The following is a 14,631-nucleotide window of genomic DNA, read 5'->3' as shown; positions in this document are numbered from 1 at the left end:
TGTTATCTCAGATCTCAGGTATTTCTGTTAGTCTCAGGTTTTGTGTGTGTATGTGTGTGTGTGTAAGTTTGTTTTTCAAACTTTTAAACTTTTGGGACTATTTTCTAGATTTCGTTTAATCTATCCACATTTTGATATTTATGTCCAGTTTTTCCTTAGTACTATTTATTTCCAGTTCTTTGCTATAATTTTGGTCCTTACCAACTTCTAACCATCTTTCTAGTTCTTCTAAAGTATTTACCATTAGACTTTACTACTTCTTCATGCTACTTATTGTATCATTTTTTCTTTTTATTTCTTTGAAAGAAAGAATATAATGTAATTTATTTGTGATTCACCACATTTGTGTTTTAGTTTCTACAATAATGGATGTATTTTTTGATCCCCTGTGATCACACGTATTCACATAAAATATATGTGAAATATATCTTAATTTGAGTTTCCTTTCCTGGTTTAACCCAAGCCAGTTGTATTGACTCTCTGTGTTTTTTATTCTAGCATTTCTGTGGCTTGGCTAAGCTTAACCAACAGTGTTGTTGCTGCCCTGTCATCCACTCAGCCACCTTTCCAGAGTGATGGGTGGCAGAGCTGCAGACTGAGCCTGGATCTCCTTGCTCCTAATGCAGTGATATTTCCATCACACCACACTACCTCAGCGTTGGTGGTTCGAGCCATTCAGGCCATTTTCTCTGTGATTTACTGTCATTCTCACCCCATTTAAGAGTGCTGGGCTTTCTTTAAAATGTCAGCAAGTTGTCTGAGGAGCTCTTCTCTGACAGTGCAGCCAGAAAGCAGTCAACTAGCTGGGTTGCTTTGTATGACTAGGTCAGGATGACCCAGGCAGCACAAAGCCACTCTCAGCTGTGGTTTTAACGTATACACTTAAAAAACTCTATTAAAAACTAACTTTTTATCTTGGAATTATAGTTCAGTTAACATTGTACAGAATGTTGAGCATTGTCACTAAATTACATTGTGGCCTTAAGAAAGTCAGCCTGTGTGTTCTCTGTTTAAACGATCTATAAACACTCATGGTTGCTTAAAATTAAGCACACAATATTACTTACATTTATATAACACCTTCATATCTGTGATATAAAATGCCAGAGAAGTGATAGGATTCTGCATATGAACAACCAATTGTTCAATTTATTTTTCTTAAAAATCTCTCCTGATAAAGCAAGGTATAAAGTTTTCTGGACTGAAAACATAATTAATATTATGAATAATTCTTAAATATCAAATTATTTTTAAAGACTTCAAATTAATGTCTGTGAATCTCTCATAGAGCCATAAACTATTAGTTTGAAAATATCACCTAAAATAGAATAGCATGAATCAGACTAGAAGTTGTGCTGTGTTCATTTAGATTAAGTAAACTTTACTTTGAACTACTAAATTTTGTGGATTGAATTTTTTTCAAAGCTTTAGGCAAGGTCAGCTTACATATGTTACTTTGAAAATATTTGAAAATTAGCAAAAACTTTTTTTTGAGGTTGGAATTCATGGTTAAAAGAATAAAATGTATTATTAGATGATAACAAATGGCATCTAAATAATCTAATTTCACCAACTTTCTCCTTTTGAAGTAGCCATGAATGTTTCATTTTCGAGTTTGAAGCAACAAAGCATTACCTGCAATTTGCATTTTACTGTGTTTTTTCTATGAAGCTCATTTGAGTTGCATAATTTCAGTCTTCTGGGTGAGATTGTTCTTTTGCAAAAGCCACCCATTTGCCAGCTTCAAAGCTCCACTTGTTTGAAGGTGGGGGACCCTGTGGAATCTTAGACCTTGGGTACCAGCTGACTAAATATATAAATTAATAATTCCTACATGAGTAGACAGGGTGTTAGCAGGTTGCTTTTAGAAGAGATGAGAGAGATCACATGAAAGAAAGTATGAAGCATAAAATCCTCACCCCGACTGTATGAAACAGACCTCTCCTGTGTCCTTTCTATTGATGTAACTGCGGATCCTTTGTAGTGCTCCTGGCCTAGGCACTCTATCTTAATTAAAAACACGAAAACTTTCTTTTTTTGGTGGGAAAGAAGCCCAATTTTCAAGTAATGTGTCTTAACCCTACCCACAATCCTCTGCGGCACATTACTAGGTCATGCTGACTTTATCTTCTTCAGACTGTCATGAGCCAAATTGCACAGTCAAAAGCAAACTTTCCTTCTTGAAGGAGAAACTTAATGTATAATAATATTTCTTGAAAATCTGGCAACAATTCATTGTTTAAAGCTATAAGTAATCAATTTGTCTTCAAGTCAGAGATGGGTTTTTATCTCAATCATCTGTAAAGGTTGAGAACATTACAATTGTGATAAAAAATGACCACTTCTCTACCAATTTTGTATTTTGGTTCTTGTCATGATATATGCTTTTATTGTTTTGTACCTCAATAAATGTTCTTCATCAATTACATGATAATAGTAATTATAATAATAATATCTAATACATGTAACTTTATTTTAATGGCTTTACGTAAATGAAGTCATTGAATGTTACTAAAAACTATGAAGTTGTACCATTTTTATCCCATGAGAAACTGAGGTACATGCAAGTTAAATCTTAAAACTAGTAAGTGGCAACACTAGAATTTCAACCCAGGCACTTTGGTTCTGTTATGTACTTTTAACCATTTTGATGTAATGCTTTAATATAATCAAAATTAAATTTCATCCTGTTAGCAGATATTAAATATCTATGTGCTGGACATTGTACTAGCTTTACAGTATGCAGCAGGGAACAAAATAGGCAGATTCTTTGCCCTTCAGAATTTGTTAGTAGCAGTGTTTGTGTTCATGGACTACTAAGTATGCTGGATACAGAGAACCTCAGAGTGGGATGGTTCTTTTGAGATCATATAGACTAACCTCTCTCACATGCATGAATCCCTCAGTTATATGCTCTTGTTCAGTGATGGATTTCTCAAGCTCTCACAAGGAGCCCACTCCATTTCAAGGCAACTTTAGTTGTTAAAGGGTTCTTCTCTTTAATAAAAATAAGAGAGCTAGAAGATACTGTTAGTGTTCCTGGAGGTTAGCTAGCAAAGAACTTTACTGTGTGTGTCCTCGCCTTCAACATGTGTTCTTTATGGAGAAGACTGTAAACTTTTACTTAGTACGAATTTCCTATTCCATTTAAAGTTTGTGGTGGCAACTTGTGCCACAATACAGTAAAATACTGTTGTATCAATAGTTTCACAACTTGTAGAAGCTTAAAGATTTCTCTGCGAGAGATGCTGACCATTAATTTCCATGTGATTTAGATTTTTTGAGCAGTTGTAATTTTAGATGGTACTAGATTGTATTTTTCATACGGAAAGAATTCCATATCTACGCTAGGTGGCAGCAGATAAAAGACAATAAAATGTCTGCAGGCAGTGTCTTTGGACAGCTAGTCTAATATTGAAAGGAAAGTGGGCCATCTTTAGGTTTCTTTTCTTTGCCTTAACTCTGGACTGAGAGCTGATAGGAGGGGGCTGTGTGTTCTGCTTTATGGAACAGCCAGAAAGGAACGAAAGTGTTGACAGGCTGAGTGGATAGCCCCCATTCTCACCCTGCACAGTTCTAATCTCTTCTCTACTGTAGCATGGGGATTATCGGGTTTGTACACCTCCGCCTCTAACACAATTGGCTGGATAATTATAAAAGCTTCTTATTATTCCCAAAACTACAGCTATGCCCATCAAACATGATAAGTGCTTTTAAAATTATTCCACTCCTTTTACCTCTGGCTCAGTCCTTATCACCACAGTCCAGGACTGTTGCAGTGGTGCCCTCCTTGTTACCCATGCTTTATTCTTGATACTCAACATGTCTCTGTCAGGTTAATCCTTCTAAAGCACATTATAGCCTCTAATTTTTCTGTGCCTTCCCAAATTCCTTCACCGTTCAGAATTTGACCCTTGGCAACCTCTCTTATTGCTACTCTATGCAAAAGTCATGTCACCACTCTGCTCAGGAATGCTTTTTACCTCTTTGCTCTTGCTCTGTTTTTGTTTTTGTTTTTGTTTTCTAAACCTTCTTCAAAGGAGCCATCTTAAACTCTGCTCCACAGGAAGCCTTTCTCACTAGGTGCTCAGTCAGCAGTTTCTTCCTGAGGTTCTTCGGTGCACTTATTATTGGTATCATTCATTTCATATGAAGTTCTGCTATCTTTGTTACCCTTTGTTTACTTCTTGGTATTCATAATGTTTACTAAATGTTTGGTGATGATGTAGTTTCTTTTTCCTTTTTTTTTTTTTTTGGTCTTCTCAAATTCAGAAATAATCTTTCTCAGTTGTCACCACTCTGATTAGTCCCTTGCTTTTTTTTTTTTTTTTTTTTACTTATGTTTGAATCTATATTTAGATATTATTTAGTTTTGGATGGTTTTAAACTTTATATAAGTGAGATTATACTGAATATATTTTCCTATAACTTTTTCATTTAATATTAAAATTCTGAGGCTCATACATATGGACTCTGAATTCATACATTCATGTGTTGTTGCACATGGTTGTATTTCATTCCTTACACTGCTGTACAGAATTCCAGTGAATTACCACAGTGGTAATTCCCACAATTTATGTAATTATTCTAATGTTGATAAATACTTGGGGATTTCTGATGGTGGGTTTTGTTTTCCCAGTTGTTGTTTTGCCATTACAAACAATGCTGCTGTAGGTAATGTTGGCATCAATGAGCTTTCATGTTTTTGCAATTTAATAGGTATCGAGTTGTAGTTTGCTTTAATCTTTTTTTAATCTAATTACTAATATTTCTGAAAATCTCTTCATTTGCTGGTTAACTGTCAAGTTTTTTTTTCCTATAGTTTTTTTCTTGGAATTGTTGTCTTTTTCACATTTGTTTTTGTAAGTTTGTCTTATATTTTTTAGATATTTATCCTTTTTTTGGTTTTAGACAGCATACGATTTCCTTCTATTCTATTATCTGATTAACGTTGTGGTGTCCATTGTGAAATAGAAAACCTTAATTTTGATATCATCAGATGCATCAAAAAATTTTTTCTTTATGGTTTTGCTTTTGCAGCTTTGGGTTATAAAACTGTAACTTTTTGGGTTACAAAGATATTATAAGAGATGTACTTTTATTAACTCTATAATTTTATCATAGTACTTGGGTTTCTAGTTTATCTGCTGTCCACCTTTGTATTTAGTATTAGATAGGGATTCATATACTGAGCCAGTTTTCTCAACTATAAAACATTTTTCCTCTTGACTTATGGTACAATTTTCCTTTTATATCTATTTTCCATATATACAGGGCTCTGTATCTGAGCTCCTTATGGTATAGCTTTCTATTTAGTTAAGCCGCCTTTAGTGTCTTTACATGAGTTTCATTATTTTTTCCCATTAAGCTTATACACATCTTTGTATGTTTATTTTGATGTATTTAAAAATTTTTATGATATCGTAAATATCTTTTTTAAATTTACATTTTCTGTCTTAAGGTGCAGACATACAGTCGACTTTATATATTGATTTTCAATCTAGTAAACTCTTTTATTCTAATGGTATAGCAGTAAATTCTTTTGGGATTCCTCCATAGATAATTATATAGAATGACAATTTTATTTCTTCTCTTCCAATTCTTACATCTCAACACCTTTTATTTCCTTGTCTTAATAAACTCTCTAGGATTTTTTCTGCATCTTTTGAGGTGGGTCATTTTATTTTATTTTAAAAATCCCCTTACAGGAGAATTATATAGAGTTTTCTAATGTAAAATCAACTTTTTGTTCCTGGAATAAATTTAATGTGGTCATGACGAGCTTCTCTTATACATTTGATAGATTTGGTAGACTAATATTTTATTTCAAATGTTTACATCCATGTTAATGAATATACCAATATATTTTAATTTTAGAATATATTAGGATATACTCTCTAGGTTGTTACAAATGGCATCTAGTTTCGTATAGTATAAAAATCTAATATTAATTTTTTTTATGTACATATACAGATTAATCCAAAACTTGAGGTAATTGATTTGCAGACCTCTACTCCCCCTGTTGTGGACGTCCTTTCTTTTGATTCTACCACAGTAAGTTTTCTTTGACATTTAGTGGCATTTAATTATTTGGTATAATCCATTTTCCTTAAAAAGTGTGTGGGAGAGGAGATAAAAGGTGGGCTAAATTGCAAAAACTGTGCAAAAAGTCATGTTTACAAAATGTCTAAATAGCCACAAGGGAAAGCAGCACCAGTTTCCCGAAAAGCCTTCACTTTGAGGACATTGAACTGTCTAATCCATACTCACTGTTTCATCTCAAGGTCCTTGCCCCCTGCCAGATGCCCCCCCAGGTTACATTTCACTTGCTGTCACAGAACAGATTTCTTTTGTTAATTGCCTTTCAGAGGTATTAAATTTACTTCTAGTCTTCTCCTTAGAAGCTATAAGAAAAACATCATTTTCCATTGTTTATCCTTTCTGATGAATTATGCAAACATTAAGAGGTATTTCTTATACTTGCAGTTTTGTTTATAAAAATTCCATATGGATAACTTATTTACTCAGTGTAGCCAGTATATCCAAAGTCTTCAAAAATTGAGAGTCTTAGCCTTTCAATTTGAGTCTGTTCATCTTTGCAAGGCAGATCATTGTTGCTCATGATTCTGCTAGTCGGTGCAAACTAATCAGAACAAATGGGAGGAATGGCGTGGTCTTTGGCGACACTACTTTGACAGTGTCAGTAAAGTTAAATATTTTGGGTAAATTATTAATGCATGGCCAAAAAGGAAAACAAACAAAACAAACACTTGACATTATGACATTACACACTCTCCAATAGATCTGTATTTATTATAGAGGAATTCTGTAGAGAGACTACTCCATCTTGAGTCTGTCCTTTACCAGAACTGTACTTATTAATGGGTCCTTTCAGTGTTAATCCCAGACAGAGAAGACTCCTAGATCACTCATGAGAGGTCCCGGGGACAAGAAATCAGCTGGAGAGGCAAGCAAGGGGCTGATTGTCAAAGAGAAGTCCAGGAATTGGTGATGACAAGTAGGACCTCAAGCGGTCTGTGATCTTGTCTCTTACAGTGTTCATATTTATAAAATAACCCTACTAGCACTTGTGCATTAATAACTTATGACATTAAAAAATAACTAGACATCTAACTGTTGCCACAGTGCTTGGTTTATAGTAGGTGCTCAATAAACTCGTGTGCAATTAACTACTCAAAGGGCATGCTGCTGAAATTTAAAATTCTGGTGAGTTGGGTTTTGCCCCTGTAGTGAGATGAGCAAAAGTTAAGTGGTTTTGAAATGTGCTGCTTTCTTAGGAGGTAGTCAGTAGACTAAAATTGGGCGTTTCTGACTTAGAAGATATCACAGATTGTCAACAACCTTTAGTCCACATTTTGAGACTCCCTCTCCCTGCCAGTACCTTCAAGCTTTGCAAAGCTTCATGACCTGAAGAGCTCAGATGTTCTCGACAGTGTGCTATGGAGGTGAGCATAACTGCCACCTAGCAATTGATAACAGGGTTTCTGTCCTCGGATGGCAATCCAGACATGCCAAAGTCAGCTAGTCTATAGGACTCTAACTCAGGAGTACGGTGTACCTGTTACTTCTAAAGGACAATTCTGTATAATAAACACATGACAAATTTGTAGTTGTGGTACAAAACAGAATAAGATTGAAGGGTACAATTATTATCCACATAAGGATAATATTAGGTCAAATTATACGAAATTACCATTTTGTAGGCTAAATGGGTCTAACATCAGTGATTTCCCATGGTTCAACCCAATATGTAAGCATTAAAAGGAAGATTCTGTTGTTACTTTGAGTTGTATTCTTGATGCTACATGAAAATAAAACAAACAGTAAAACAAAAACTTGTTTGGTATAAATTGGTTTGGTTTCAGGTTTATGAAGTCCCATCTAGGTAGATTCTTATAACTTGAAAGATTGCTGCTTGTCTCCACGAAAGGCATAGAGACTCTGATTTTATGTATTTTACAGGGTATTCTCTGAATACATGGATGCTAATAAAGCACTTAGATTTTTATAAAGACTATCTCTAAAGTGCTTTCCTTTAAACTTTTTTGTTTTGTTTTGTTTTTCTTTATTCCCACCCCCCCCCCACCTCTTCCCCTTTGTTCTCTGTAACTATGGGTGATACCATGCAGAGAATTTGTCTTTCTCTGACTTACTTTGCTTAACATAATACCCTTTAGGTCCATTCATGCTGTCGCAAGTGGCAAACTGTCATTCTGTTTCATTGCTGAATAATGTTCCTGTGTGTGTGTGTGAGTGTGTGTGTGTGTGTGCACTTATGTGCATGTGCCACATCTTCTTTATCCAGTCACCTACTGATGGACATCTAGGTTGCTTCCATATCTTGGCTGTAAGTAGTAATGCTGCAATGAACATAGTGTGCCTTTTCAAATCAATATTTTTGTTTCCTTTGGATAAATACCCAGAAGTGGATTGCTAGGTCATATATATGGCAGTTCTATTTTTAATTTTTTGAGTAATCTCCATGCTGTTTTCCATGGTAGCTGCCCTAATTTACAATCCCATCAAGAGTGTACAAGGGTTCCCTTTTCTCCACATCCTCACCAGCATTTATTATTTGTTGATTTATTGATGATAGCTATTCTGAACAGATATGAGGTGATAGCTCATTGTGGTTTTGATTTGCATTTTCCTGATCATTAGGATGTTGAGCAACTTTCCATTTGTCTGTTGGCCATCTATATGTCCTCTTGGAAGAAATGTGTATTCAAGTTCTCTCCCATTTTTTAATTGAATTGTTTGTTTGGTTGGTTGGTTGGTTGGTTGGTTGGTGTTAAATTGTATAGATTCTTTATATATTTTGAATATTAACCTCTTAATGGTATCATTTGCAAATATCTTCCCCCATTCAGTAGGTTGCCTTTTCAAAGTGTATATATTGTATTTAACTCATTGATAGATAATTGTTCAGAACACTAAAGTGAAATCACTTTTAACTGTTTGCCTTCCCATTAATCTACTAGTAAGTAACTCTTAATTTGTAGTCTCCTCTATACATTGGCTGCTTTTCTTTTGCTTCTGCACAATAAATCAGACATAATTATGAAGAAGATTTGTTTCTACTCTGGCATGAAGCACAATTGCATTAAATATTTGTGGTGAGAACTTTACATGTGATTATAATTTTAAAAACCCCCCAAAATATGGAATCCAGTTAAAGCAGTATTTAAAGGTAGTTTCAGTTTTTGTTATTGTAGTTACTGTTTATTTTGGGATTTGTTTGTTTTTTGTGAACCAGAAGAAAGTTTCCTTAGAAATGCATTTTATCGAGATGGGACACAAAAAAAGATTACTCTTTAAACCTTAATTTGTTAAATTTTTTAGTAAGATAATGGCAGGTTTGTTATGGTGTAGGAAATAGTTGGCTTTTATTTCTGCTTTGGCTTGAGTTAATATTATATTCAGGAGGCTTTATAAATCTAAGAGTACTGATATCTACGCTCTGATGCCTTCCTACTACAGGAAAGAAATTATGGCATACAGTGTAACAGTTGGTATCTTTGTGGCTTGCACTTGTGTCTCTAATACCAGGCAGGACATTTGTTACAATATTTCAGCATCAAAATAAGCTGTAACCAATCTGCATTTTTAAAGCTTTGTTGTAAAAAATGTTTCTGTGAAGACCTATATGGGCTGTCATATAAACATAGTTTAATAATGTTGATCTCAAATTCTTGAATCTTTATTCTGATTACGTTGTTACTTATTATATATTGATTTTCTAAAGGTTATTTAGTTCACGTTTCCATTGATTCTTTTAATGTTTTCATTTATTCAGTTACAACTAGACCAGGGATTTGTGTTCAGGATTGGACGAGGGCATTTAGCAATAGCATTGATATGTGATGTAGCCACATAAGATGTTCCAAAACTCGCCGTCCCTATCCTCACCACCACCAACCCGTCCAAAAGGCAAGCAGCAAAATAGGACTTTCTCTTCTGTATCCTAATATAAAATGTCTTTTTAAAAAAATTCCGACTATAAAAATTTATTTAAAATATTCTAGGATTGTTAAAATGTCTTGTTATTTTTAGATAAACCATATTCCTAAGTTTTGACATATTAATTTTACTATTTGTCCTACAAATGAACAAAGTGAAATTGATAATCTTGCTAGTGTTGCTCTGATTGTCGAAACACTAGACTCTTCTCAGAAAACTGAAACGTGTTCTCATCTTCATTCTGGCAACTGTGTAAAGAATATGAACATAATGTGTATACCTTTCTTTAGAATTAGGGATAATATTTCAGGTCAAATTAATTCTTTATAATAAACTGAGAATTTGTAATTACATCATAGAAACATATCAAGGTCTATAGTCTTTTATTGCTCTGTCAATCAAAATACTTAAAGCCGTACTACATGGAGGAATTACATAAAAAGCTAAGGGGGATATCAAGCTGGCTACCTGAACTGAAGAAACTTACCAAGTCAGATGGACATAACAGTATAAGAAATAAGTGGCAGTTTCAATATACTAGATGCCAAGTGTACATGATGATCCAATGAAAGGTAGTTAATGGGAGTACTCAAAAATGATCATTAATGGGCTACAGGAAACTAGAGGACTTCTCTAGAAGAAAACCTTTGACCAGTTCTTGACCTGACCAGAGATGGGTAGAATTTTGATAGGGACATTTGGTGGGGACAGCGAGGTATAAATAGATGCCTCAGAAATAATTGAAAATACAATATGTACAATGGTAATAAAAGCACACCAGTCTAGTTTGGGATCTTTAAGTCGCCTAACTCTATGGATAGCGGATATAGTAGAATGCTGGGAGCACCCCCACTCACACACTTTTTTGGTTCTCAATATTTCTTGAGTAGGTATTCTTTGTCATTCACTGTTCTTGACTTTAGAAAAAGTAAAACAAAAACACTTGCTCTGGAAAAGCCTACATTCTACATTCTAGTGGGGGAGACCAGCAATTCACAGATTTAAAGAAAAAAAAAAGACTATATAGTATAGTAGACCAAAACAAAAAAAAAAAAAAACAAAAACAATGCAAAGGTAAAAAAAAGCGCTGCAGGCACATAGGAAGACAGGTGCATTTTAGATAGTATGGCCAGGACAAGAATCACGTTAGTGGTGACATTTGAGTAAAGAACGGAAGGAATGAAGGGAACAAGTCATGTGATTATCTGGAAAGGTCAGGCAAGTAGGAACAGTGCTAGAAGACCAGACTGAGATTGGAGCCACAGAGGGTTTCCTTCAGAGAAGAGGCAGGATCTGACCTGTGTTAACTGGTTCACTCTGGCTTCTGTGCTGAGAATTGGCTGGGAGTGGTGGCAGAGGGGAACGAGGAGATGAATTAGAAAGCTAATGAAGTAATTGGACAGGACGCAATAGTTGCATGATCCAGGGTGGGTAGCAGAGGAGGTGATGATAAGTGATGGGATTCTGAATGTATTTTAAAGGCAGAGCCAAGAGGATTTTCTGACACACTGGATGTCAGCTGTGGGATTCCCTGTCTCCTTTCCCCAAGGACAGTAAGGTGTGGCCCTGAGTAATCTCAGAATAGCCCAGATTATCTATCTCCTGGCTCCACATTGTTTTGCCAGTGGGGTTGCTGAGAGAAAAAGAATTGTGGTTTTTCGTTTTCTTTTCTAGGATCAGGAAAATGATCAGCTAAATCAATGCAAGAGATACTCTGCTGTTTCTGTCTTTAGGAAGTGAAGTAGTAAAACATACTCCTCCCTAGATGTCATTTAGATTTGGATTTTTCAGCAAAGTGCATTGGTTTCCGTTTGGGAAAGATTTTTGCATCAGCCTATTTTTAGGAAGAAAAAAAATTATACACTTTCATGGAGGTTATCATATGGTTATGCTATCTGAAAAATATTAATGTATTGACAAAATATATAAACATACAAAGAATAAACTTGCAGATACAGAGAGAATATTTCCATGGATGTTGTGGCAACCGTTTGTCCTGGTTGCTAAACAACATTGCATAACTAAGAGTTATTCCAGTTCCTAACTGCTTATGTAAGCAAAGATTTGGAAAGACACTTGAAAGAACACAGTGTATGCAATCCTAAATGTCTTAAAACTAAAAATTATAACTTTAAAAGTGTAATATGGCAATATCCAACTTATTGTCCCCAGATTCCCCTTTACTTTTCCAGGAAAATCAATAAAAATCATGTTGTACAAACCTGTTTTCGCTCTTCTATATACTAGCATTCCTGGATTTACAAACAGCCTCTAAATTTGAAGGTAGGTGAGGTTCTTTTTTAAGTTTTTAAACTTTGCAACAGTGTATAAGGTGGCATTTGATTTGTAAATTTAGTGTATATGATTTGTGATACTAGGTATGTTTGTTTGTAACTTCGTTGCTGCTTACTAAGCTTTAGGAAACATTTTTACAGCATCTTTAGGCATTGGTTGGGGCACCCTGCAGTATCTGTCTCCTATTCTGCTCTGAGCATTTGAAAGGAAATGTACATAGGCATTTGTAGAATCCTAGTCTGGACTCACTAGCTGGTGCCTTCCACAGTTCATCTTCTTTTTATTAAAAGACTTTCAGTCCTAATTTCAAACGGTAGTGAATATGTCAAGTGATCAGATACAGTAATTTTTTTATTCAGTGACTCAAAAAGTTAAGTGTAACTCAAAGATGTTTAGTAGGAGTAAAAGAGGAATTCTTATCAGAGTGGAGAAATCATTTAAAACTGACAAGAAAAAAATATCCGAGGTGTTCTTAATTAAGTTATGGTGGCCAGAGAGTGAGAAAGACTGCAGTTAGGCAGTTAGCCTGTTAATAATAGCTGGGGATCAGCTGACAAAGACTGCTCACATTACTGAGTGTATGTTGGAACTCTGAATTAACTTCCAGGTGGCTATTCCCCTGATTATCTAAAAGAGAATAACCAGGTGCCACTGAACCCCGGGAGCCTCAGCTTCTTACTTACACGTGAACTTTCCGGACTGTTGACCACAACCAATCCAAAGAAGCTAACACTTCTTCCTAACAGACTCTGCACTGACCCCGGAACTACCCCCGCTTCACCTTCCATCTCCCTTACTTGTAGCCAATGTATATTCTTTCAAAACAACTTATATCTTTCTTCCCTAAGACATCATGTATAAAAAAGTACTCCTCAACTCCAGGACAGTGAACGCATTGTCGTTCCACCTAGTGCTGCTGCTGGTGGTTTAGACTTCATGTCCCAGAACCTGGTTCTTTATGGCCCAATAAACTCTTTCTTTTCAAGAGGCTCTCAGCCAAGGAAATTAAGTTTTTATGTTTAACATATCATTGCCCTTTGAAAATGTAAGAAATGAAATAATTAAATTGACAAAGGCATTTACAAATAAAACATACATGATAATTAACAGAAGTAAAAGATGAAAATTATATTTTCACAGATCTCTTTCCATTTAAAAATAGAAAATACAACTTTTTTTTTTCAGATACAAGTTATTTTAGAGATAGGAGAGAAAATATTAGAAACCAAAGAGACTTTTTCCAAATTAGTTATATCCTTGCTTTTGAAGTACATCATGACCCACATGTTGTAAAAACTACCAACAGTTATGAATGCAATAGCTGACCTTTAGATGTTTTAGTATTATAAATTAAAAAAAAACTAAAACTTTTTAGTCTGTTAAAGGAACATGACATTTTTTAAAAGAAAATAGAGATCTGGAAATTTGTAAAATAGATTAGTAGTGTGGGTCAGAGGCTATTTTCCCTCCAAATAAAATATACTTTTTGATAAAAATCATAATAATCACCAAGTTCTGTGTTTGATTTAGATATACTGAAAAATTTACTAATTTAAGCTTCATTCTCTTTAAGTTTCACAGTTATAGGGGTAGAAAGCTTACATTAATGAGTTTCTTTTTACCAAAAATTTTATACTAATTAAAATTTTTTAAATGGCCCTAGTTAAATAATATTTGATGCAGTAAAACTGGTCCTTTTACCTGTTGACAAAATTGATATAGGACTTGTGAGGGCACAAAAATAATTTTCCTCCCACCTTCTAAGCTCTTCTAGCTGGGGTAATAAATTAACGTGAAACAGATTAACCGGAGAAAATGACCAGAATTTCTTACAACTGCGTAAGTGAGGGTACCATAAGAATATGAGACACAAGAGAGGCATTGGGCAGTTGATGTTTATATGCCATTCCGGAAAAAAGGGGAGGGAGGAAGGGGTCTGGGATTTCAAAGGGAAGGCAGGTAATTCACAGGTAAAAGAGAAAGAGCAAATATGTGGTAAACAAATTCTTGCTGGGCCACCAGAATATGGGACACAGAGGGAAGTTCAACAAATAAACTTTGCTAGATTTCTCCCTGTCCTGCTACATTTATATTATGATGCTAAGGTGGTGGTCTCTTTCTTCATGCAGGTTTTCTATCTGAATTCCTTTAGGCAGACACGGGGGAAAGATCAAAGCTTCTTTTTTGAATCTTTTGTTTCTTAATAACCAGCTTAAAATCAGTATCTTCAAAGGCATATTTTGGGGTGGCAAAACTTTGGTCATCTTTGAGTTAAACTTTTCTATGCGAAATGTAAAAAAGAAAAAAGAAAAAAAGAAAGAGAAGGAAGGGAGGGAGGGAGGGAGGGAGGGAGGG

The 14,631-nt window shown here is 34.9% G+C and overlaps 1 protein-coding gene across 3 annotated transcripts in view; it reads left to right on the top strand.

The window, feature by feature from the left end:
* POC1B (POC1 centriolar protein B) overlaps positions 1 to 14,631 on the top strand; it is an 89,165-nt gene that overhangs the window by 47,975 nt on the left and 26,559 nt on the right. For all 3 annotated transcript variants that reach the window (XM_006923816.2, XM_025041000.1, XM_025040999.1), the window contains one exon: positions 5,974 to 6,054. In XM_006923816.2, coding sequence (XP_006923878.1) covers positions 5,974 to 6,054 — 81 coding nt within the window. The remainder of the gene's footprint in view (positions 1 to 5,973; positions 6,055 to 14,631) is intronic.

Source organism: Pteropus alecto, unplaced genomic scaffold (genome assembly GCF_000325575.1).
Source record: "Pteropus alecto unplaced genomic scaffold, ASM32557v1 scaffold76, whole genome shotgun sequence".
Classification (NCBI taxonomy): Eukaryota; Metazoa; Chordata; class Mammalia; order Chiroptera; family Pteropodidae; genus Pteropus; species Pteropus alecto.
Note: the sequence above shows the minus strand (reverse complement) of the source record. Positions and strands in the feature narration are given on the sequence as shown.